Source organism: Hyperolius riggenbachi, chromosome 10 (genome assembly GCF_040937935.1).
Source record: "Hyperolius riggenbachi isolate aHypRig1 chromosome 10, aHypRig1.pri, whole genome shotgun sequence".
In the NCBI taxonomy this organism is placed as follows: domain Eukaryota; kingdom Metazoa; phylum Chordata; class Amphibia; order Anura; family Hyperoliidae; genus Hyperolius; species Hyperolius riggenbachi.
Genome location: NC_090655.1, coordinates 197,104,370 through 197,130,432, shown reverse-complemented (window position 1 = coordinate 197,130,432; position 26,063 = coordinate 197,104,370). Strand labels below are relative to the sequence as shown.

At 43.0% G+C, this 26,063-nt stretch overlaps 1 protein-coding gene across 1 annotated transcript in view; it reads left to right on the top strand.

Annotated features, from left to right (window-relative positions):
- The window catches only part of ZFP91 (ZFP91 zinc finger protein, atypical E3 ubiquitin ligase), a 92,640-nt gene that overhangs the window by 10,800 nt on the left and 55,777 nt on the right, over positions 1 to 26,063 (top strand). The window contains exons 2-4 of the mRNA XM_068255580.1: positions 3,004 to 3,035; positions 18,297 to 18,488; positions 25,920 to 25,959. Of these exons, the coding sequence (XP_068111681.1) occupies positions 3,004 to 3,035; positions 18,297 to 18,488; positions 25,920 to 25,959 (264 nt within the window). The remainder of the gene's footprint in view (positions 1 to 3,003; positions 3,036 to 18,296; positions 18,489 to 25,919; positions 25,960 to 26,063) is intronic.

Below are 26,063 nucleotides of genomic sequence, written 5' to 3'. Positions count from 1 at the left end.
TTATACATGCAAACAGGGTGTAAGATGCATGATCGTGCGATTTAATTGACCCAGCAATTCAAGTCCGAGTTAGTCCATGGAAAGGTCTTTTGAGAAGTCCTGTAGGTGTGCATGGGAGTGAGAAATGCGTGGAGTGGTCACGTGGAGATCATTGGAGGACAGGAGTGGGCAGTTATATATCTGTGGATGAGCTCGGAGATGCAGGTTTGGCAGGTCCTGTGCGCTTATTTGTTGGGCAGGCACAGAATCTTAAAACAGATCCTAAAGCAGGTAGGGAGCCAGTGTATGGCTTTGCAGAGGGGAGATGTAGAAGCAGAGCGGTGGGTAGAATGAAATTATCTAGCTGCTGCATTTGTGACTAAAGAGGTGCAATGCAATTCAAGGGGAGGCCTGACAATAGAGCATTGCGGTAGTCAAAGTGAGTCAAGGAGATGAGTGCATGGATGTTACGTTTGGTAGTGTCCGTTGTTAGGAAGGGGCAGAGTTTGGAGATGTTGCGGAGATGGAAAGGAGCTTTAGAGTTTGCAGTAGGTTTAAGATCTAATTTCTAAATAAAGGAAATAACCAGAAATACACCTGAATGGCAAAAAAACTTTTTACAGCTTGATCTCAGTAATGGGAAGCCTCTATGCTGCTGAGGCTTCCGAGATAGTCTTGCAACCTACTGATCCAGTGCAGGGACAATCTAAACTTGGTAGTGGACAAGGGCATCTGGACTGGGCATGCCCAAGTAAGGTCTGCACATGCCAAGAAAAAAGCCATACTCTAGCACATGCCCAGTCTGGATATGTATGTTTGGTGGTTATGAATGCTTAATACATGGTGCACTTTACAACTGTGCTTTTATCTCTATTGCACTTGTATGTAAAATATGTATTAATGTATTATGTACAGTTTAGCAGATGTTGATGGCGATAGATAGATAGATAGATAGATAGATAGATAGATAGATAGATAGATAGATAGATCAGTGATGATAGTGGGGTTGAGCAGAGAGTGCACTAATATGCAGGCTCCCACTACCTGAGAAGTGAAATAGCAGCTAGCAAGTCAGCAGTGCTACCTGCATGTTTGGCAAATCCTTAGCTCTGCTCCGCTTGTCAAGTTTACAGTGAGATGAAACAGGCCTATGCTCCGAGTGGAATGTCACATACTGTATGCCCCAGAGCAAGTGTCACCAGTGAGGAAATGCATCAGTAGAAGCCTACTTAAAGGTTGTCTTCTGCACTTGATTTATTCATCCATCCTTTGAGATATATGGTCATTTTATGGTTTTACTGGAATGTGTTTTTTTCCCATACAAAGAGTTTTATCCTTTCTTACTGCCTTTGTAAGGTTATAAAAAGCATCAGGAACACGCTGAACTTGTCCTACTGTCCTAACTGTCCTACTTTCCTACTGTGTGAGAGGTGGAGGAAGTGTGGGGAGAGTGCATTGTGTGGATGTGGATATCAGCTGATATAAGTCAAATATGGCCGTGTTATTACAATTTTATGGTGAGATAGGAGGGAACTTTTATGGTTGCATCATAATGTGGAATTAAATAAAGAATTGGTCTGTGGTTTTTGAAGACTCCTTTGGTTTGTGTATTTCTACCTGAACATGTAAGCAAATAATGTTTACATGCAGAACGCCAGTCTCAGGTGTAATCAATTGAAACCTATGGCCTGTTTTGAGACCCTGATCTCTGCCAGGACCTAGATTTCAATATCCCGGCTGCTACACTCCTCTTGTTCAGAGACAGCTCAGCTTATATACTTACCTATGGACAGGGAAGGCTCAGGATTCTATAGAGCATTCCCTGTCCTATCTTGTACCCCTCGTTCCAGCATTGTCACCCCCCATTTAATTCGCTGCCTTGGGCAGCTTCGGACTCACTCCCCCTTCCCTATGCAGAGTCCTGAGCAAAATGTAAATGAGAGTCTAGTCACTTGGCTTTCCACTAACAAAATCTCCCTTCAGTCGGGGCACCGCTAGCTGGCTACCTAATGCTAAGAGTCACCTGTAGCTACGTGTGACAGATAAGGAAGAAGTAACAGCTGGGTCAGCCAGTACACTCGTGCGGTTCAGCGGGAGCTTGTGGGTTTCTGGAGGGTGAAGTTTAGCGTGCCAGGACATATGTGCCTATAGGCTCCTGTGATTTAAATCCAGGCCTGAGTTTGTATGTTTTCCCTATCTTTGCGCGGGTTTCCTCTGGGCACTCCGGGTTTCCTCCCACGTCCCAAAAACATACAGATAAGTTAATTTGCTACCCCTAAATTGGCCTTAAACTGCAATACATACACTACATGATACATACATAGACATATGACTATGGTAGGGATTAGATTGTGAGCTCCTCTGTGGGATAGCTAAGTGACAAACCATGTACTCTACAGCGCTGCAGAAGATGTCGGCGCTATATAAATACTAAATAATAATAATAAATATGTTACTTGGCTAGATACAAAACTTTATATATGTTTTACCAATGGATATAACTGGTCTCTGAGGCTGCGGAGTTTAACTTGCTCAGTTTTAGAAAAAATGGGCATATCATAGATCGTCAACCACATATGAGGCGGACACTTATAAGATAAACGTATTTGGGGGGAAATTTAGCTTATTACCCAGTGATACGGTTATTGCAAATAATTATCCTCTGGGTAAATAAACTAAAATTCCTTGCAATATTCATCAGTTTTAGATCACTTTTAAGTGCAAAATCTGTTTGTAGTACAGGGGTGGTGTTGCAGTGTGTGGCATTTGCACAGTAAAATATAGGTAAATCACACTCCCTGTTGAATTATCTGTGTTGCTATGTAAACAGACTGTCATCAGATCTGGATTGTGACTGCGGTCAGCCATCCCCATCATAGGACTAGTGCTGCTGAGTGGTTGGGCAGACATGGAAGTTACTGTGTTAGCATAAAGTAGGAAGTAAGCTGGCCTGCTCTGCGCTTATGTGAAGCTGTGGCAAAGCATCATGGGATAGTAATTAACCTGATTCATTTGCCTTTTCAGCTACCTGGAGGAGGAAATCCTAGCTAATAAAGGTAGGCGTCTCATACAATGTTGTTTTTAATATGTAGTGATGAATACACTGTCAGCATGCACAGTCCTGGATGCTTTGATCTGCATATATATGTGTATATATCAAAAAATGCACCCTTGATTGAATTGCTTATAACACTACTAAAAATAGAACTGATTGACCAATTTTACCACCTCCATGTAGTATGAGGACCAACAGATTTTTAATACTATGAACAGTTTGTGTAGGCAAGCTCTCTTACTACATGGAATTGGTAACATTAGCCAGTTATTTTACATTTTTAATTCATTCATTTTAATTATACTTATTTTCTTTTGATCTGTGGATTTTAATGAATTGTATTAAAATAATAAATGCTATATTGGGATTGGGTGGGGCAGAATATTTGATTAATTCCATAAAATGTGTGGTTTAAAAACGAAGAAAAACAAACCTTGTAGCCTCCTTGCGTAGTGTCTGTTTATCACCTTTGCCCCCCCCCCCAAAAGCTTTCCCTTACCCCTGGTAATAGAGATGGCTAATAAGATGGTATTTCCAAATGCAAATTGCATGCAGCTTGCATTTGGGCCAATAAAATGCAGAGGTTTCCAATATGGACTAGTCCAGTTCCAAGCTACATATCATTTATATTAAATTAGCATCTAATTGACCATATAAACTCGCCCACAGTTTCTCCCCCACCCCCTACTATTATTGGTTTATCCATAACTGCGTCTTAAAGAGAAACTCCGACCAAGAATTGAACTTTATCCCAATCAGTAGCTAATGCCCTCTTTTTACATGAGAAATATATTCCTTTTCACAAACAGACCATCAGGGGGCGCTGTATGGCTGATATTGTGGTGAAACCCCTCCCACAAGAAACAAGAAAAGTACGTACTCTTGGCAGTTTCCTGTCTGTGGACCCTGTTGCATTGTGGGAAATGGCAGTTTACAGCTGTTTCCAACTGCCAGAAAAACATGCAGCAGCTACATCACCTGCCAACAGTAAAAATGTCACCATGTAATAAATGTCAGAATGTAAATCAGGGATTTAAAAGATTTTACAATGGGCAAACACTGACTAAATCATTTATACATAATTATTGTAAAAATGAAGCACTTTTTTTTATTACATTATTTTCACTGGAGTTCCTCTTTAAGCTGCATCTGTGGGTTTTTTTCTCATCCTGTAAACGTTCTAGCTTGTAGTGAAAAGTATGCAGCTGTCTATGACAAATCCACACACCCGCATTACAGAGTAGTACTAGTCATTAGAGGTAGTCCGTGACTTACAAACACCAGATTTACAAATGCCCTGCCGATACAAACGGCCCAAAAATGTTAGATTTGATTTAGTGGGATCAAGTAAAAAAAAGTTCCCGAAAATACCTTGCAGTTTTGGAGAAAATCGATCTTCAAAAATGTAGGATTAGGTCACAGTGCTCAGTTGTGTTGCAGAAAAATTCTGCATGTGAGCTCACTACCCATAGAATTCTATTAGCACTGCATTGTAACATATCACATTTTTCTAACTCACCGCATGCAGGCTTTGCCTTAAAGTGAATCTGAAGCTAATAAGAAAAACAAAACCGATACCTAAAGAGAGGAAAGGCTCTGGGTCCTACAGAGTCTTCCCGTTCCAGCGCTGGCTCCCCCATTCAAATCCCTTGCTGCGGGAGGCCGAAGACGTGTAGTTCCGTACTGCGAGTGCACGAGAATGCAGTACAGAGCATCCGCCTTTGGGAGCACACAGGCTCCCAAAGACTTCCCGAGCCTCCCACAGCGGCAGATAGGGTCGGAGGCTGCTAATGGGGAAGCCAGTGCTGGAACGGGGGGACTGTGAGAGGAGTTGAAAGGCTCTATAGGACCCAGAGCCTTCCTTCTCCTTAGGTAAATATCTGCTTTTTTATTTTAAATTGGCTTCAGACTCCCTTTAAAGTCTGTCCAGTCTCCATTGCAGTCCACATACATTTAAACGTGTGCACTATTTATGCAACTGACGACTGTGAATCCAGCCTCAAAGAAAAAATGTTTTTTAAATTAGTAAAATTGCATTTTGCTGCAGTGCACTGAGGGCAAAGGAGGACAGAAGTGACACAGTGGGGGCAGGTGTGGCACAGAGGGGGACACCAAAGGCACGGATGAAACAGAGGTGACACAGAGAGGGCACTAAAGGCATGAAGGGGTTGTAGAGGAGGTACAAGGGACAGAGATGGCACAGTGTTTTGGGACTCCGAGCACCTCTCATGGGTATGCATAGAGACTCCGACCAGTACTGCAAAGTACTTAAAGATGCATACCTTTCTGTAGCTTGTGCTCTCCTCTTTCATTTGCCTGAATCGCCGTTCTAGACCAAATAGTTTTCATTGGATTTCAATTTACAAAATCACGGCTGCCATCTTGGCTATGTTATAACTTCCGGGTAACCCCTGTCTTGTCTGTTAGAGAAGTGCATCACTGAATGAAGCAGGAAGAGAAAGTGACAGGCATGGCCATTGCAAGAGGCTCCTCCAGAGGAGAGAGAGTCATAGCACGACTTTGTTGGAAGTCGTCTGGCTTAAAGGCATACCTATGAGAGGTGCTCGGAGTCCCTTTAAGAACGAACTTACAGTCCCTATCTCGTTAGTTAACCGGTGACTACCTGTATATCTAATATATGCTGCTCAAAAAAATAGAGGGAACACTTAAACAACACAGTGAAACTCCAAGTCAATCACACTTTTGTGAAATCAAACTGACCACTTAAGGGGCCCATACACCTAATGATTTTCCCGCCGATATGCGGCCGATTCGATCACAGTGATCAAATCGACTGTGAAATCGCAGCGCACACCGCTGCCAGAATGATCGCTTTCCGTCCGAAATCGATCATTCCCGTCGATCCGTCCGATTTTTCTCGATCGCCGGAAGGTCGGGAGTGCGTCGATAGCGGCGTTCGAATGCCGACGACCGACGCAATACAGCGGGTATACATTACCTGTTCCGGCCGGCGCGACTCCCCAGGTCTCTGTTGTCTTCTCCGCTCTGGTCTGATCTGGTCTCCGGCATGCTTCACTTCTTCCTGCCCAGCAGGAAGTTTAAACAGTAGAGGGCGCTCTACTGTTTAAACTTCCTGCCAGGCAGGAAGAAGTGAAGCATGCCGGAGACCAGACCAGAGCGGGAAAGAAGACAGCAGAGACCTGGGGAGTGGCGCCGGCAGAGCAGGTAATGTATGCGGGGGGGGGGGGGGGGAGCGGCGGCAGCAGCACCACCACCACCACCACAGATTGTGAACGGTTTCAGGCTGAAATCGGTTCACAATCTGTTTGCAGTAAGGCAGACATACGATCCCTCTCTGATCAGATTCGATCAGAGAGGGATCTATCTGTTGGTCGAATCTGATGGCAAATCGACCAGTGTATGGCCACCTTTAGGTAGCAACACTGATTGACAATCAATTTCTCATGCTGTTGTGCAAATGGAATAAACAGGTGGAAGTTCTAAGAAATTAGCAAGACATCCCCAATAAATAATAAAAGGATTTTTTTAGACACTTTTGAATGCTGGTGGTGCTTTCACTCTAGTGGTAGCATGAGACGGAGTCTACAATCCATACAAGTGGCTCAGGTTGTGCAGCTCATCCAGGATGGCACATCAGTGCAAGCTGTGGAAAGAAGTTTTGCTGTGTCTGTCAGCGTAGTGTCCAGAGCATGGAGCGCTACCAGGAGACCGGCCAGTATACTAGTAAGGCAACAACCCAAGGACCGCTACCTCTGCTTTTGTGCAAAGAAGAACAGGATGAGCGCTACCAGAGCCCTGAAAAATGACCTCCAGCAGGCCACAAATGTGCATGTGTCTGCTCAGAAACGGTCACAAACAGAGGATTGTATGAGGGCCAGATGGGGAGTTGTGCTTACAGCCCAGCGCCATGCAGGAAGTTTGCCATAGAACACCAAGATTGGCAAATTTGCCACCTTCACCCTGTGTTCTTTACAGATGAAAGCAGGATCACACTGAGCACGTGACAGAAAGTTCTGCTGCCTGCAACACGCTCCAGAATGATTGGTTGGGCAGTGGGTCAGTAATGGTGTGTGGTGACATTTCTTTGGGGGGCCGCACAGCCCTCCATGTGCTTGCCAGAGGTAGCCTGACTGCCGTTAGGTACCAAGATGAGATCCTCAGACCCCTAGTGAGACTATTTTCTGGTGTGGTCGGCCCTGGGTTCCTCCTAATGCAAGACAATGCTAGACCTCATGTGGCTGGAGTGTGTCAGCAGTTCCTGCATGTTGAAGGCATTGATGCTATGGATTGGCCCGCCCATCCCCAGACCTGAATCCAATTGAGCACATCTGGGACGACATGTCTCGTTCCATCCACCAATGCCATGTTGCACCAAAGACTGTCCAGGAGTTGGTGGATGCTTTAGTCCAGGTCTGGGAGGAGATCCCTCAGACCACCCTCCACCTAATCAGGAGCATGCCCAGGCATTGTAGGGAGGCCATACATGCATGTGGAGGCCACACACACTACTGATCCTCATTTTGACTTGTTTTAAGGACATTAGGTTGGATCAGCCTGTAGTGTTATTTTCCACTTTGAGTGTGACTCCAAATCCAGACCTCCCATGGGTTGATTAATTTGATTTCCATTGATCATTTTTGAGGGATTTCATTGTCAGCACATTCAACTATGTAAAGAATGAAGTACTTAATAAGAATATTTCATTAATTCATTCAGATCCAGGATATCTTATTTTTGTGTTCACTTCATTTTTTGAGCAGTGTATTTATATCACTTATAAGACCTACCCATCACTTTCATGGCCAGATGTATGTAAATCAGATCAAGTACTTCAGAGAAGCATACATTCTATACATGTAGAATAACCAGTGATAATATCTGCCTGCCTGTCTGTTTGTGTGTGTGTATACTGTTTATTTAAAAATTATTTTAATCATAGCTGAGTTTCAGCTTTAACCACTAAAGGACCACTCCATGCTAATTGACATGGACGCGGCGGCAGCCCCAGGACCGCTTAATGCCAATCGGCGGGTAGTCCTGGGGGCGGAGTTTGCAGGGGATCACGCACGCCAATGTGCGCGCATCCCCGCTTGAATAAAAGAGCTCCACTACGTCATCAGTCTAGGAGACTGTTAGATGGCGAAACCGTCCCCTGGAGAACACAGAAGCGATCCGCTGTGACAGGCTGACGGGGAGGAAGGGAGGGAGGGAAAAATAGAACTAAAATAAGGCATTTTATTTATATTTATAATAAAAAAAACACTGGGGGAGTGATCAGACCCCACCAACAAGAAGCTCTGTTGTTGGGGAGAAAAAGGGGGGGGGGGGGGGGGAAATATCACTTGTGTGCTGACATGTACGGCCCTGCAGCGAGGCCTTAATGCTGCAGTGGCCTATTTAGGGAAAAATGGCCTGGTCTTTACTGGAGGTTTAACACTGCAGTCCTAAAGTGGTTAAAGTCAATTTTTAATAATGAGCAATAGAAACTGTAATTAAAAAAAAAAAAGAGCTTCCATTCATTGTCAAAATAACTATGATTTGTTACTAGGTTATATTTCACTTTTGCATGCAGTCCTTTCTGTTTTCCTTGCATGGTTGCAGTATAGGTATTGCTGCCTAAGGGCTGGTGCACACCAAGAGCGGTTCTGAGCGTTTTTAAAAACGCTTGCGCTTTGAAAAGCGCTAGGCTAATGTATTTCAATGGGGTGGTGCACACCAGAGCGATTCATTTTTTCCCCAAATGCAAAATCGGGTCCTGCAGCGTTTTTGCTGATTTCTGAGGCAATTTAGCCTCAATGTTAAGTATAGGAAAGTGGAAAATCATTCTGAAAAGCGCTGGATCAGAGCGATTTTCCAAGCGTTTTTGTTACAGAAGCTGTTTAGTTACAGCTCTACTGTAACCAAAAATAGAAATGGTACACCAAGCGCACCAAAAACTGCAAGGCGTGATTAGAAAATTCCTAGGCACATGCCTAGAATCTCCTAGAAAAAATCACTTCAAAAAGTGATGAGCGTTTGCAATTATGCTAGCGCTTTTTGCTGCGCACTGGTCCAAACTGGGTTTAAAAAGCAGCAACCTTAGGCCCGGTTCACACTTGCGGTGGCCCTCCGGAATCGCCGTGCCGGAGCCGCACCGCCTGCAGAACGGACGGAACGGACGCACGGCATAGCAATTAAAGCCTATGCGTCCGTTCACATGGGTCCGTTCTGCAGAACCGGAGCCGGACCGGATCCGGGCCGGATCCGGACTCCGGCCTCCGTTCCAACATGCGCTATTTTTTCATCCGGCCCCTCCGGCAGCCGTATCCGGGGCGGAGCCGGACTGCACCATCCGGCCAATACAAACAAATGGGAACCGGAGGCCGCACAACACACTGGCTGAGAAATCCGGATGTTCTACCCCACTTCCTATGCGGATTTTTGCGGCGATATTGGCTGGGGACACATGGGCAAGCATTTTGGAGTGGAGCAGCACGAGCTGGAGGTGTTGGCAGGATGTTGGCAGCATGTCGGAGGTGGAGGTGAGTGCTAAACAGCAGAGGGCCTGATTCCACAGGTCCCCCTTCTGCTGACCTCCCAGACCCCAACATTTTTTTTTTTTTTTACGTTAACTTTGCCAAACGGATCCGGATCGCATCCTGATTACCACCTGATGCAACCTGACCGGATCCGGATCGGATCCGGATCAGAACCGTACGGTTCCGATCCGGATCCGGTCCGGATCCGGTCAGGTCATCCGGTCCGTTTGGCAAACAACCGCTAATGTGAACCGGGCCTTACTGAAATGAAACCTGACTAGCCCTGCTCTAACTTCTCTAGCACAGCATTTATATCCATTGCAATAGAGGTGGGCAGCCTGTAGTGCAATTTATATGGAACCGTACCTTTGTGAGGCTTCCATATATGACTTGTTCTAAAGTAACAGACATTTTTAGCCCAATGAAGGCCTAGTGTTACTTTCCCATGCATGATTATGCTGCTTTTTCTGCCTCCATGGGTGCTGCCATGTTGCTGGTTTTGTCAGCACTATGCAGAGAACAGGCAGAATTCAAATGATTTTTAAAGCAGCAGGGACAGCCATACTATCCCAGGAAAAAAACCACAAAAATAAGGAGATAAATTGTTCTACTTGTTGAACTTGTTCTACTTACATAACATATCTATTGTACTGTCCACATTTTGATTTCTGTGAATTTTATATTGTAAAGAGAAAACTATTCCAAGCATTCTCCATCTTTACTGCCTCTGACTAAAGCCAATCCTAATATATTTTCCTCCCTTCCTTTTTTTTTTTCTTTTTCTCCAGCCTGAAATGGTGTATGCATTGCCTAACTCCTCCCCCCCCCCCCCCCCCCACACACACACACACTGAGCTGTACATTCATATCTAGCTTGCTTTGTTAACACATGTAAACACAGTTTTCCATACACGCACACCCGACATGGTTACCTAGAAAGGGTGCGCGTGTGATGTCAGATTTCACACACTTAGCTAGTTACTAGGTAACCACGTGGCGCGTGTGCATGGAGAGCGGAGGAAGCCTGGAGCCAGCGGAGGACAATCGGCGGACACAGACAGGTCATGTATCACTTGGGCACTGGGCACCTGGGGGGAAATTTAACTTTAGGGGGATCGCACCGGCGAGGTGGCTGGATGTGGCGTCATAAGGCCGATTCCTGATACATTTCAGCATGAAATTGATCGGGAATCGACCTGCGGTGTATGGGCAGCCAACAGATCTCTCTAATCAGAGTCGATTAGAGAGATATTCGTCTCGCTAGATGTATGGCTACCTTAAGGCTGCAACACATGCCCTGGAGGTGGGACTTGAAGACAGGTTTGGGAAACATTGTTCTCTGTATTGTTGTTCCTTCTCTTCCATGGTTCACAGTATACATGCATAACATTGTAGAGTAGATAAAGTGCCTGTGTTAAGAGCCTAGATTCGGGTAGCTCAAATGTAGGCTCTTAACACAGCGAGGCAGTTGATTTGGCCTGAGTAAGTGGGCAGGGACCCACAAAACGCATTGCCAATGCTATTAAAGTTCATTTTTATATGAATTTGTCTTCATTAAGGTAAGCCACCTCAAACTTTGTTTTATGGTTTTTAATTTATTTTATCATTTTCTGGGTGCCTTTTCATTCTGTTTGTACGTAACACTGTAGGAGTATCCCACAATATAAATACTTGTTGTTGTGTAGTACCAGTACATCAAGCAGGCATTGTATGAGTTTACAGTCTAGACTTGAACTGGGGAAAACTTTAGATAAGGTGATGAACAAAAGTGTCAGGCCCCATTCACACTAGAGCGTTTTGCCGCGATTTCGGCAAAACGCTCAAATGCTAGGGCTTTTTAAAAGCGCTAGTGTAATTAAACCCTATGGGCCCGTTCTTACTTAGGCGATTTGCGCTAATTGCTGCAAATCGCTCAAACGGGCAAAAACGCCAAAAGCGTAGCCTGCACCATTTTGAGGCGGTTTCCAGGCGATCGCGTTTCAGTGCTATAGCGCAAAACGCGATCGCGCCAAAATCGCTGCACTGTTCAGTGATTTTTCCGCGTGAAATCGCGGAAAAATCACTCTTGCAAAACGCCGACAAAAATTGCCGGCGTTTTGAAAACGCAGGTGTGAATAGAGCCTCAAGGTGGCCACACACAATACAATAAAATGATCTGATTTTATGGCAATTCGATAAGAGATCGGATTTTCTGAAAAAATCGAAAGCTTTTTTTTTTTTTTTTTTTGAGCATTCCCGTTTTTTTTATTTTTCATGTGGAGTGCTGAATTTTTCTGATCAATTTTTATGAAAATTGAATTGTGTGGTAGAATGTCAGTTTTCTTATGCTGGGAATACACGGTAAGATAATGCGGCTCGATGGTGGCGCGGCCACCCGGATCGATTCCCGCTCGTCCCCGCGGGTGCACTTCTTATCAGCTGTTTGTTTTCTTGCATTGTCTACCCACGGGGATTGAGCGCAGAATCAATCCGCCATGGTGGTCGGACACGTCGTAAATTAGCAATCGAGCCATTAGCGGCTCGTTTGATAAGGATAAACTCACTGTGTATTCCCAGCATTATATATACTCCCAAGCAATTTTCTCAGCGTTTTCAATAATTTTTTTTTCGTAATTGGGTAAAAATTTAACACACGGGTGTGGTACATTGGTCAGATTATTGAAATGTTACAGTCAGAAAAATTGATCGTAATTCTTGAATTAAAAAGATATTTAAAAAAAACCTATAAGGTGTGTGGCCACCTTAAGGGCCAGCAGGGTTTTTTTTGACAGTTTTAGCACATGTGGGTTCTTGTCTGCTGAGTGGAACCAAGATGACAAATTGAAGAGTTTCATGTGCAGGACATGGATTGTGGTTGGAATTGTTATCTGCAAATGAATTAAGAAAACTTTGTTAGGAACAAGTTATGGAGTGCTTACTAAGAAAGAATTAGAAGTTGTCACTTGATTCTCTAGGTAATTGGAAACCACTGAAGGCATTGGCAGAGGGGCAGGTTCAGGAGGAGAGGTGAAGCAGTGGATAGTTGAGTTTAGGCAGGATTTGAGAATTGCAGGCATAGAAATGTTAAAAGTGGAATGTCAGCTCTGACTGATGTTTGCTGCGGTCAGCTGCACACTGTGACTACACCAGATAATGTAGCTTCAGTGAATCGAGTGATCTGAGAATATCATCGGGCAACAATTGATGAGAGTTGAACAACACACAAGGCTCTGTGCACTTTATCATTCTCAATGTGCTGCATGCAATACCAGAAAGTCTCTGCTGGATAGGTACCAAAACTCACTCCTTGAAGGAATGTCTGTAAAACACTGGTTGTTGCCCTGTGACTAGAGAAAGAGTCAGTCAGGGCTGACACTCTTCTTTTAGGCTAGGCGCACACTAGAGCAAATCGTGAGTGTTTTGCTGCATTTTGAATGCTGTGTGTCGCACTTGCAATGTATTGCTATGCGCCACTCGCAGATTGGCAAATTGTTTTGCATTCATTACCTTGCTGGAAAAAGAATAGCTGTGTGCAGCCATCCTCCGGATGCTGAGAGTTTCAAAATCATATGTTGTAGAATTTGCACGCAAACACAATTCAGGTTCAAAAATCCCATGTGGACAATGCGCAAGAAAACACAAATGCAGTGACCTGCAATTTAGGCACAATATTTGCCTTTTTGCACACCTCAACCATGCGCTCATAAACCTGTTAAAGCAACACCAGAATCCCCATTTTGCCTCTTCATCTTCCAATAAATCCTTGTTGGTTTTTCACCCTCACTACCCATCAAGTTTATAGCAGCCCACTGTCTTCAAGTGGGTTACCATGTTGCTCTGGCTGCTTGTGTCACATTTCCTATCAGGTGGTGAAAGGGGCTGGTATCTAAAACAGAAACGTACGGTGCATACTATTCATATGAGATACACAAAGCTGTTCCTATTGGCTTTAATTTCCCCTGCACAAGACTGGAAGCTTGAACCAAAAAGTTGCCTATTTCACTTCTTCTTTTGTAAAACAAGCAGTTTGTGCCTGACATGCTGAAGCTGCAATAGCTACAAAAACATGAAATGCAACAAAGTGATGATCACGTGGGGATGGGTTAGAACCTCCATTACAATTACTGATGATTGTGTCTCCATTGTGGACATTTTATTATTTTTCTGTCATAACCAGTGACGGGAATCTCTCACACATGACTTAAAGTGAACCCAAGGGGAAAATAAATTGATGAAATAAACATTTATATTTATTTTTATCCTCCTCCTAAAATTTTTTGACTTTAAGTTTCCCAGGGTTTTATATTATGTTTAATATTTTATTTACAAAGTAGGTTGAATGTGTTACTGTCTCTAATCAGTGGCAGTCCATTAAGTGTCCCAGAGTTAAGGCAGCCATACATCTAGCGATGTATGGGCAGAATTGACTAAGAGACAAATCTATTTCTTATCGAATCTCATTAGAGAGAGATCTGTCAGCTGCCCATACACCACAGGCGGATTCCCGATCAATTTCAGCATGAAATCTACTGGGAACCGGCCTTGTGCGCCGCATACTTCCGCTTTGCCGCCCTGACGCTGTTCCCTAATGTAAATGTGCCCCATGTAAAGTGTATACATTACCTCTCTGTGGCCTCCGCTTGTCCCCCGCTGGCTTCCGGGATTCCTCCACTGCATACACGTGCACCCCACGTGGTGAGACCACGTGCTGCGTGCATGTATGGAGAGGGGAATGCGCCCAGAGCAGCGGAGGGACAAGCGCAGGCCGCGGACAGGTAATGTATACACTTTACGCTGGGCACCGGGGGGGGTACAGCATTGGGGGGGACAGCATTGGGGGTTTTGTCGCATTCGTCGAGAAATTGGACGCCACTACTGCTGCGCACCCAATCGAGCAACATCTTGCAGCATGCGCAATCGAGAATGCAACCAATGTTCCTCCCAAAATTGGTCGTATTGTCGCTCGGGCATGCACTTGGCGGCATCGTTTTTCATCCATAATCGAATTGGATGGTTGATCGGCCGCCAAGTCGTCTGATGTATGCCCACCTTTAGAAAAAGGTCAATAGTTCATGTATTTTATCTCTCCCTGCCCTCAGAAGTTGTATTCTGCGAGGAAAACTTTTATGGCTGTAATTTGCTTATCAGTGATGTTTACTATATTCCTGACATGGTGCCAGCAAGACTATCACTTCCATGCCTAGAAATTAAGTCTTTCAGGCATCAAAATAAAACAAGTAAAACAGTCTGGTTATTAATATGTTTGGCACTGTACATACACAAGTGTATCTCATCATGTCACATATCGCCTTGGGTAAAACAATAAATTAAAAGTGAGTGGGTATTAATTAGTAACACTCTCAACACTTGTATGTGGCAACACAGTCAGCAGTAAAAAATAAGAGGTTCAAATCTTTTCTTATTTTGTCAAAAGCTGAAAATTAAATGAACACATCCCTCCTACTAACATGCTCTCATCACAAAAACTGCAGTGCGGCGCACTCTGGCAAGCCCCTGAATGTCCTAGGACTTAGGGGGGATACAGATATCCAAAATGTCGATTTGTGGTCGCTTCTTCCTTCAGTTTGATGATTGCCTGTCATCTGTGCTCGTTCAAACTTGTGTAAAAGTCATTCAGTTAGGGTGGATTTTTTTCTGCTGATTGCTTTATTCTTGTGCACTGTGATGGGTCCTTCTCCTATCCCTTCACCTGTGCATAGGAAAGTGCATACAGCTCAGCCAAGCTCAACTTATAGGCTGTCAGACAAAATGATTGTTTCATGCTGCTGCAAAAAATTCAATATGCAGGGGCTTGTGGGTAGTATGTGTTAGTGCCTTTCCTGCAACAACATAGAGCTAATGATTTGGCTTATACACAAAGGAACAGCCCAGAGAATGGCTGGATGGCCTAGAAAAGGGTGTGCCCAGCAGTCAGACCCAGCCCAGATGTGAGGACTGTATGAGATGCAAATATGCATCTGTATTTTCCTGTCACTTACAGTAGGCAGTAGAAATGTGACAGAACTGACAGATTTTGGACTACCGTATATACTCACATATAAGCTAAATATTTGGGACAAAAAAGTGTCCCAAAATTGTGTGTGTCGAGGGGGAGCGGCTTATATGCGAGTCGTGTGAGACCTTATACATAGTGCACGCATTACCTCTCCTAGTTCTTGGCAGAAGGCCCGGATTTAGATCACAGGAGCCTATAGGCACAGATGTCCTGGCACCCTAAACTTCACCCTCCATGAACCTACAAACCCCCACCAAACTGCACCGCAAGTGTGCTGGCTGGCCCAGCTGTCACTTCTCCCTTACTTCCCTTGCCTGATATATAGGTAGCTACAGGTGCCCCTTAGTATAAGGTAGCCAGAGGTACCCTCAGTATAATAGCAAGTGGTGCCCCTGACAGAAGGGAGATCTCATCAGTGGAATGGCGAAAACTGGGTGAGTAACCTCTCGTTCATCCAGATAATTAGTGCAGCTGAGTGAGAGGGGGTTAACTTATCCACGCTGCGTTCCAAGTCGCGCCACGTGACTACCACACTTCCTCCTTCAACCCAGAAAGAAAAAGCAGTGGTAGTCACGTGACAGCGAATTGGAACGCAGAGTGGGACAGATTAAAGAAGACTGCAGCCTGGGTAAGTTAACCCCCGCTCACCCGCCCACCCACTCATCTGCACTAATTATCTGGATAATTTCCGAATGAAACCCATTCGGAATTCATACTGAGCTCATTGCTGCTCTCGTTTACCCTCTGCTCGGAACTCATGCATAGGGATGGAGGTAGGGAGGCACTATTGGAGGGGAGTGAGTCGTCTTTCCCACATTAGGCACCTGTAGGCGCATTCCTCTCGGTGCCTTATGGTAAATCCATCCCTGCCTGGCAGAGATCTCCCCATCTCCCGTGCACCTCTCATTGCTACATGTCCAGGTTTCACTCTCTTTTCCTCCCGGGGAGCCACTTCCTGTTTACCTTGCAGTTCTGTACGCGGCCACTAGAGTGGGCGAGTGCAATGCTGAAAGGGAGACGGGGAGATGGCTACACAGAGACGAGAAGACACTGAAGCCTGGATCTCTGGCATGTACAGAGCTCCACCAGAGATGTGAAGATGGCTGCCAAGAACGAGGAGAGGTAACTATAGCTACGAGCATTCCTCATACCTTCCACTTTAAATGTGAGAATAAAAAACGTACAGATTTATTTATTTTTAGACCTTTTATATTACTGAAACATTTTCAGCAATGCTTTTACTGGGAATATTTATAGCACTGACCTTTCTCCAGCAGTTCTTTACAGTCTTCAAACAAATCACATCGCCATCCAACCATCACCAATGTGTGGGGCTCATAATCTAATCTTTATTCCGTTAGCAGGACTGCGCACTCCACCACTTCAGATCACAACCTGCAAACATATAAATCGCTGTACATAGCGTGACACTGTTGCTGACAATCAGACCACAAGTTTTCATGATCCACGCGTGCCACACCACCTTCTACCACACTTCAATATATTATATACGCTCACCAGATTCAAACCACCTGGATACACACGGTGCGTTTTCGCACTCGATGCACCCGTCGTTTCGCGTTGACGCAATTATTTCCGACATGTCCGATTCGCGTTTCTATGGATCGTTAGGTCGATTTGGCATACTTTACATGTAAATCGACCTAACAATCATTAAAATGCACTTGGAAATGCTCGGAAATAATCGAGTCGACACGAATCGGCGGGCGCATCGAGTGCGGGAACGCGAAGTGTGTATCAAGCATAAGGGAGCAGGTGGGTCTAAGGCCTTATCATTGGCAACTCCGCCCGTTTTGTCACAAATATCTCTAAGGCTCGTTTTTCTTTTTGAAACTTTAATCCTTATATCCTCCATGAAATCCAAACATAAAAACAGCCATAGCGTAAAACCTTTTAAAAGTTCAAATGCCCTGCGCTCAGTGCGCACTTACGTATCCAGCAGTTGTAACAGCGCATCTAATATTTCAAACAGCTGGGTCTGCCTGTTCCGGGTCCTGTCTCAGTTTGGGTTGCGGCATCCTGTATTCCCTCTGCGAGCGCCCCGTGGCTCCCCAAGGATATATATTGACCGAACTCAAGTGTACAACTATTTCACAGCATTTTGATTTTCATATCCTGGCTGAGCACTGTGTTCTGCCCTGTTGGGAGGGGGAGGATGTTCAAGTAGGGTCTGCTAGTTGATCGTTGATCTGGTAATGGTTAATCTGTCATGGTTGAATTAGTATAACTTATTAACATTCATCCAACAGCGATAAATAGTTTTAGATGTTTTGCCCGTGATGTGAAAAATCTCATGTAGAACCCTCTGCCTACGTTGAATTTAATTTTAGGCATTGCCTCTGATAGTAGTAATTCCATTTTTTAACTGCCCTCGCCAGTAACTTCAGTCCTCTTATAAGTAATTTTAGGGCAGTAGTTTTATTTTGAAATGTATCAGTCATAAAGTTGTTGCTTCAATAAATTAGTCTGTTGCTGCTGTCTGTTGGATCAAAATAGATCTGCATTGATATGTAATAGTTTCTCCAAAAGCCAACAGAAATGGGACAAAATGTCTGCGAATACTGCGATGGGCATAGTCCCGCAAAAGAAGCAAACGTGAGTATTTAGAAATGCAAAGCAACTATAGGAAAAAGTTATATTGAAAATGTATGACAAAATGTGTGCATGGTGCATTGAGTTTCCTGAAGCCTTTGAAATTTTGTATAATCTGTATTGGACACTTACCCATTTTTCTCTCATCATTCAGCTCCTAAATGTGAGGTGGAGGAGGTTGTGGTCCAACACATGGAGCCTGCAGTTTTGACTCCAGATCAGCACTTAGAAGTGGTGGAGGCCCCCACAGTGGTCAGGGAAGGGGTCCTCCGCAGCACATGCTCAGACTCTCCTACCTTGGAACTCATCTGCAAGGCTGAACCTAACCCAGATGAACTAGTATATGGTGAGTAAAACACTGTCATGGGGTGTGAGAGTTTTTCGTGGTTAATGAAAGTTTCAATGGATTTTGAACAACCATTCTTCGTGCCCAGCTAAACTGGCAGCAGTATCTGCCAGCCCTCCCCCCTCCCAAATACAACAAAAAAATGTATAAGACACGCCATAGGCTTATACATGTGTTTGTATACATTGTGAGCATTAACAAACAACAAGTTATGGGTACACAGTACTTTCATCAAGTGTTGATGGGTCTACCTTGTGGTCTGCCTTCTGCTGCTGTAATGCAGGTGGTGCTACAGTAATCGCAGACACGTTCTGAGTGGCACCTGTTGCCACTTGCTCATCCTCCAATCCACTACTCTGTCTCTTTTTCAAGTTCACATAGCGCTGAAAAGCACCACTGGACATGACCTCTATAAGGACATTTTCCCCAGGGGAAAGCACCAAGGCACCTCATTGAAGGGTGTTCTAATAAATATATAGTATATATTGAAGATCTTATACTGGAAGAGTAAAATGCATGTAGTTAAAACACAACCAGGTAATGTAGTATAAAGCTTACAATTCTTTTTTTTCCAGTTGACTTTTGCATGCACGGTCCAATTTCGTCATTACCTGTACTTGTACATTGTTGTCGTAATATGTTAATTTGTAAATCCGTTGCTCATAGTGCTGGGTGGACAGATTTGGCTTTAGAGTTGTAACACAATACTTGATTTCCCAGTGATTGCTGCTACAGGTAAAATCAGGCATTTCAGTTCTTTCTCAGATAATAATATATTTGTAGGGCAGTAATGAGGCTAACTGTAATGGCACCTTCATAATATTACACTATTATAGGAGCTCCTGACTATTTAAAATCCTCTTAGGCCTGCTTTCCACTACTAGCATTTTCTAAGAATTTGTGATCTGAAAAGCTCTTGCTAATGCAATGCTATGGGGGATTTTTTCGAAAATCACATTCCTCAAGTGAGGACACACACATAACATTATATTAGCAAGAGCTTTTCAAATCAAAAGCGCTTAGAAAAAGCTCTTGCAGTGTGAACCAGCCCTAAGCTCATGTAGTACGAACAAACCCTTACAGTTCTAGTTGTGTAATTTATTATTATTATTTTGACTTATAAAGCACCAACATATTCCATGGTGCTGTACAAAGCAAGAGTCGTACATGGGATACATAATAATGCAGACAAATGGAATACACCTATATACAAATAATATGACTGACTGACCTTCATTTCTTAACCACTTAACAACCTCTGCCACGCTTATCTACGCCCCTTTAAACTTCACCTGAGTCACAGGGCGTAGATAGGCAACTCCTGTTTATTTTGATGCTGTGCGCGATCGCGTTCACGATCGCGTCCGCGTGCACGCGGACGTGCATACGCGTCGGGCACCCGCTGGTCCGTGATTGGCTGATGTGAACATGTGTTCACAAAGCCAATGACGGTGCTCATTCATGCAGAATGTGTGTAAACATTGCATCAGTCTCTATGCTGTTACAGTTACTGAGATCACTCGTGAGAGGATCTCAGATAACTAACACAGCATTAGTGACTGATCAGCATCAGTGAGTTTTTTCTTAAATAAATGATACCCCCATTATACCCCATGAAAATTGCTGTGGTTTTTAGGTGAAAAACCCTGTGGTAGAGAAGTGGTTAAAGTAATGATGGCCACTCGTTTTTCTTTACTTAGCTGCTTTTTTCTTGCCATAATACAAATTCTAACAGTCTATTCAGTAGGACTATCAGTTGTGTATCCACCTGACTTCTCCACAACGCAACTGATGGTCCCAACCCCATTTATAAGGCAAGAAATCCCACTTATTAAACCTGACGGCACACCTGTGAAGTGAAAACCATTTCAGGTGAACTGAACCTCTTCAAGCTCATCATGAGAATGCCAAGAGTGTGCAAAGCAGTAATCAAAGCAAAAGGTGGTTACTTTGAAGAACCTAGAATATAAAATATGACATATTTTCAGTTGTTTCACACTTTTTGGTTATGTACTATACTTCCGCATGTGTTAATTCATAGTTTGGATGCCTTCAGTGTGAATGTACAATGTTCATAGTCATGAAAATAAAGAAAACTCTTTGAATGAGAAGGTGTGTCTATATACTTTTGGGCTGTACTGTATATTTATTCAAGCCAGAGTAGATGTACATATGCGGAGATGTTGCTACATGTGTAAGTCTCAGTGTAGAGATACTATTAGTCCTCTGTGCTGTGAGGTTCTGTGTAGCAGTGTGTGGTTGGCAGTGAAATAGTTGTACATTTGAGATGGGGGCGCTATGCAGGTAGGGAATTTCCTCGTAAACATGAATAATAGCCAGGAAAACTTTGCAGTGCTTTTTACCAAATTGGGAACACAAAACATGCTTTGTATTAGTACAATTGTGTTAGGGCTGCTGTTGTTTTCAGCCAGGTGCACCATTGGTATTTACAGCAGATGTAAGCAGTAGACTTTTTTTTTTCTACTTTAGCGTAACATGTACGGTTTAGGGCCCGTTCTCACTTAGACGATTAGTGCCGTTTACCGCTAATCACCGAACCGCTAGCGCTTTTTAAAGCACTACCGCAACATTAACTATGTGGCCATGATCTCATTGAAGCTGATAGCGGGCGATTTACGGCAATCGCAAAAGGCAGTGCATGCAGCATTTTCCCGCGATTCTAAAGCAATCGCTGTGCAGTGCTTAAAATACTATCGCGAAAGCTGAGAACGCGAGAGTGTACAGTGATTTTTACAGCGCTAATCGTGCTAAAATCACCTGCGCAAAATGCAAGGGCTAGTGTTTTGCATTTACAAGCGTGAATGGGACCTTTTTGTTACTGTGACAGAGAAGAAAATTACATTACAGTCATTGGTGAAAGCACATTGGATCTAGAAAAGGTCTATAAATGTGGCCATACATCTAGCGATTTTTGTGGCCCGGTTGACTACCCGATTCGATAATTTTATCGAATTAAAATTGGTGCTGCAACCAGCATTCCCAATTGGTCAAATATATCAATCCAGCAAGCTGGAAAATATCGGTCCAACGTGGTCGATCGGATGCGCAGAGGTAACGGTGTGTGATATCAAGACGCATGCACCAGAATCTCTGGCCACTGTTCACTGAAATGTTTGTCATAAGGCCAATTCCCTAGAGATTTCATACTTAAATAGATCTAGAAGAGGCCTGCGGTGTATAAGCAACCAACAGACCTCTCTCTGGACAGGTTCAACAAGAGAGAGATCTGTCTTTTGGTCCATCTGCTCATACATCGCTAGAAGTATGGGCACCTTAAAGAGAAACTCCAACCTAGAATTGAACTTTATCCCAATCAGTAGCTGATACCTCCTTTTACATGAGAAATATAATGCTTTTCACAAACAGACCATCAGGGGGCGCTGTATGACTGATTTTGTGCTGAAACCTCTCCCACAAGAAGCTCTGGGACCGCGGTACTCTGGGCAAACTGCCACAATGTAACAATGTTCACAGACAGGAATTAGCTGTTTACAGCTGTCTCTAACAGCAAAAACAGCTAGGAGCAGCTACATAACCTGCCCATAGTAAAAATGTCACCATGTAATAAATGTCAGAATGTAAATCGGGGAGAGGAAAGATTTTACAATGAGCAAACACTGACTAAATCATTTATACATAATTATGGTAAAAAAATGAAGCACTTTTTTTACTACATTATTTTCACTGCAGTTGCTCTTTAAAGAGAATCTGTACTCTGAAATTCTTACAATAAAAAGCATACCATTCTATTCATTATGTGCTCCTGGTCCCCTCTGTGCTGTTTCTGCCATTCTCTGCTGCAAACCTGGCTTGTAATTGCCAGTTTTAGGCAGTGTTTACAAACAAACTAACCAGCTTCTAATAGGCTCAGCTAAGCAGAGTGTGTTAGTCACACAGAGCCTGCAGGGGGTGTGTGCAGCTTCTAGCTAATCACAAGCAGCCCTGCACATTCCAGTCTGACTGCCTCAGCCTGACTGTGCCGACTATAGAGAGAAGATTAGATCATATAACAGAGATAACACAGCTACTGTGCAATTAGGAAAAGCTGCAGTAAGCCAGACCACATTAGAAAAGGCATAGGAACTTATAGCATAGAAGAAATAAAGATAAACAATTTGTTACAGAGTCTCTTTAAAGGGACACTTAAGTCAAACAAAAAAAAAATGAGCTCCCAGACACATTAGCACCCTCTATGCTGCTATATGGTATATGATATATGCTATAGCAGCATAGATGGCGCTATTGTGGCCAGGAACGCGAAGAATCACTCGCGTCCCCAGCCTGTCAGCTCCTGTCACCGAAACAGGAAGTGGCTGCCGGCGGGGCCAGGAGGATGGGAGGGAGACGGCGAGGGCACCGGACAGCTGCAGGGGGCTATTGGAAGCCCCAGGTGAGTAAAACTCATTTTTTTTTTTTTTTGACTTAAGTGTCCCTTTAAGATTTGGCCAAGGAGGAGAAATGGTAGTCTAGTAGGAAACTACCTACTTAAAACTACCTACAACCTACTTAAAAAAAAAACCCTGTAAGGGTGGTGCCTCATTTCATCAGTCCTAAGCATAAATGGTTACATGAGTTCAAATTGTGAAAGAGTACCCTGAGTTGGAAAGAAGGGGTCTGAGACTAGATTCAGGTGTTTTTGTGTGTGGAGTCTGCCCTGGTTTTATTGAACTTAGGAATCAATGCTCTATTTTGATGGATGGCGCTATCGAAAGGCAGAATACTATACATATTCACCAATTTCACCAAGTCTGTGAAAGTGTGAACATGTGATGGGACCCAGTGTCAATGGGAAGTGTGCCTGCCAAGTTTGATGTTATAAAAATCAATAATTTTGTAAGTTTGCTATCAATTATGATAAGAAGAATATTCAATAGACAGACCTTTGGGGTCTATTGAAATGGCGAAATGGGGCTTCCCATAAATTCATGCAAGAATCTGATCATTTTTGTCCAGTATGAATTAATCAGACTTAACCAACATTAATCATAGGCAAATATGGACAAGATACTAAAGGATAGAGATGTTACCTTACCAACAAAGATCAGGATGGTTAAAGCTATGGTCTTCCCAGTAGTAACATATGGCTGTGAAAGTTGGACTGTAAATATGGTAATGTGTAGAAAAAGGTATGCTTTTAAATTGTGGGTCTGGAGAAAGCTACTGAGAATTCCCTGGACTGCCAGAAGATCTAGCCAGTCAATACTTAAAGAAATAAGTCCAGAGTGTTCACTAGAAGGGTTGCTACTACTAAACTAAATACTTTGTACACATAATGATAAGGCCAGATTCTTTGGAGATCTTCCTTGATACTTAGAAAAATTTAGGACAAAAGAAGTCAAGGACAGCAGAGGTTAAGATGGATAGACGGCATGTGTGAAGCTATGGACATGCCTATGCAACAGCTGAAAGAAGCAATGATTGACAGACGCATCTGGCATGCAAAAGTTCATATGGTCACAGAGAGTCTGAGTTTGCTAAATGAATGAGGAGGTTGGATGCATTAACCATAGGACATGACAACACCATGTGAAAAAAAGAAGCCCTGACAGTATTTAGCATGGGTCAAATATGTGCTCTACATACAGTGCTATTAGACAATTGGGTAAGTGAGGCGAAAACGTTACATCAGAGAGGTCACTGTCCCACTTCTCATACTCAGTGATAGCCACATCTTGATCCCAATGCAGTTTCTTCAAGAAAGCTCTGTGGGTAGCACCAGAATGGTTAAAACAGCATGCAAATTCCAGATAAGTTTTCTTGGCATTGGACCAGTGAATATGTTCAATTTATCTGAATCAGCAGTTGTAGAAAGTGTAATGGGGAACTGTGCATGTATAGAAGTAAATACACAGGGTTGATCCTTTTAGAAGTCTAAGTAAAACATAACTTTTAATAATCTCAGATAAAATTCATTAGCTTACCTAATAAAAGCTAAGTGTTGCTGCGTCCAGCAGTTTTGTCCCTGTGTCCCAGGATTTTTGTTATATTATAATGGTCCAATATTATATTTAATTTCCCATTGAGCCTATAAGGTCATGTAACCTATTAACTATATTTAGGATGTATTAGAATATTTACATCACTCTATTATGAGTATATAAGCAGGTCAAGGAGATATTCAGTTTAATGCTGACAGAGCAGGAGAGCATATGCTCTCGTTCATTGTTTTCTTTATTTGATATATATATAATGCATTTTTGTTTCTCAATGCACTAGCAACCTTTACACTAAGCACTTTTTCCCTGACGACGACTCCCTGTAGGGAGTTGAAACATGTTGGATTGGTGGGGGGTATTAATTTATATGTAGAAAGCAAATGGCAATTTGTCAAGGTATAGGTTTTTTGAGCACTATTACAAAGACTCACGTCAAGAGGTGTATGTGCATTCTAAAGTATATAAAATCCAACCTTGTTATGTACTGATAAATGAAAACAATTTGAATGAATTTAATATGATATAATGAATTTTATATGAGATTATTAAAAGTTATGTTTTACTTAGACTTCTAAAAGGATCAACCCTGTGTATTTAGTAGAAATCAGATTTGTGAATTGCATGTATAGAAGTAGACGTGTGGGCTTCTTGCAGGCTTTCTTGTCTTGTAGATATGAAACTGAATGCACCATTTTTACGTTTCTCTTCTCCCAGCCAGACATATATCATTCTTGGACACAAGTAATTTCACTTGAGAAGTGTTCAAATGAGGACTTCAGGGTTCAGGCTGATTTTAAATGATTAATTAAAAACAAAACTGTTGCTGCAAAGGTGCTATGAAATGTGTGGACATTTCTGATGGACTACACAGCTCTGTGGAGGACCCATGGACAGGTTGTGTAGGAAAATATCTCCTATGGGGATATAAACTACAAAAAAAAAAAAAAAAAAAAAAAAAAAAAAAAAAAAAAAAGCCTTCACACACTATTCCCAACCCCCCAAAAATGCTATTAGGCCCTAAGATAACACAGGCAAAAATAACCTTAGAATTTTCACGCTGATAAGCCAGAGTGAAGAATCTTTGTACAGTATCTGGAAACAAGCAGAAGGAAGATTAAAGAAACGTGTTGTTACAAAAAAATCAATTAACCTCATTGTGCATGTACAAGAGTCATTTTAATTACTAGTAAAACTTACTTACAAAGAGACCCAAGGGGAGAGGTGCAGACATCATCACTGGAACCATATAAGGGAGCAGCAGCCCAAATATCATTTTTTATAGGCCAATGATTGGGAGGTCCAAAACACAAAAATCATATTGAATGAGATATGGAATAAGTTAAATAATACAGCCATTTTAGAAATACAGAACTGTGCTCCTCTATGACAGTTCTTGGACAAGGGGTGTTTGTGAACAAATCAGTTCTGTTAAGTGCTAAATTATGGTTTATGACTTTGGTTTTGTGTTTTGCAGAGATGAATGAGGGACCATCATCATACACAGCTGGAATGAGGTGAGTGAATAGAATTCTTTAGTGACCAGGCTTTTTTTTTCACAAGTAAGGCCACTGCAGCTTTAAGGGCTTGCTGCAGGGCCGTACAACTCGGCACACAAATG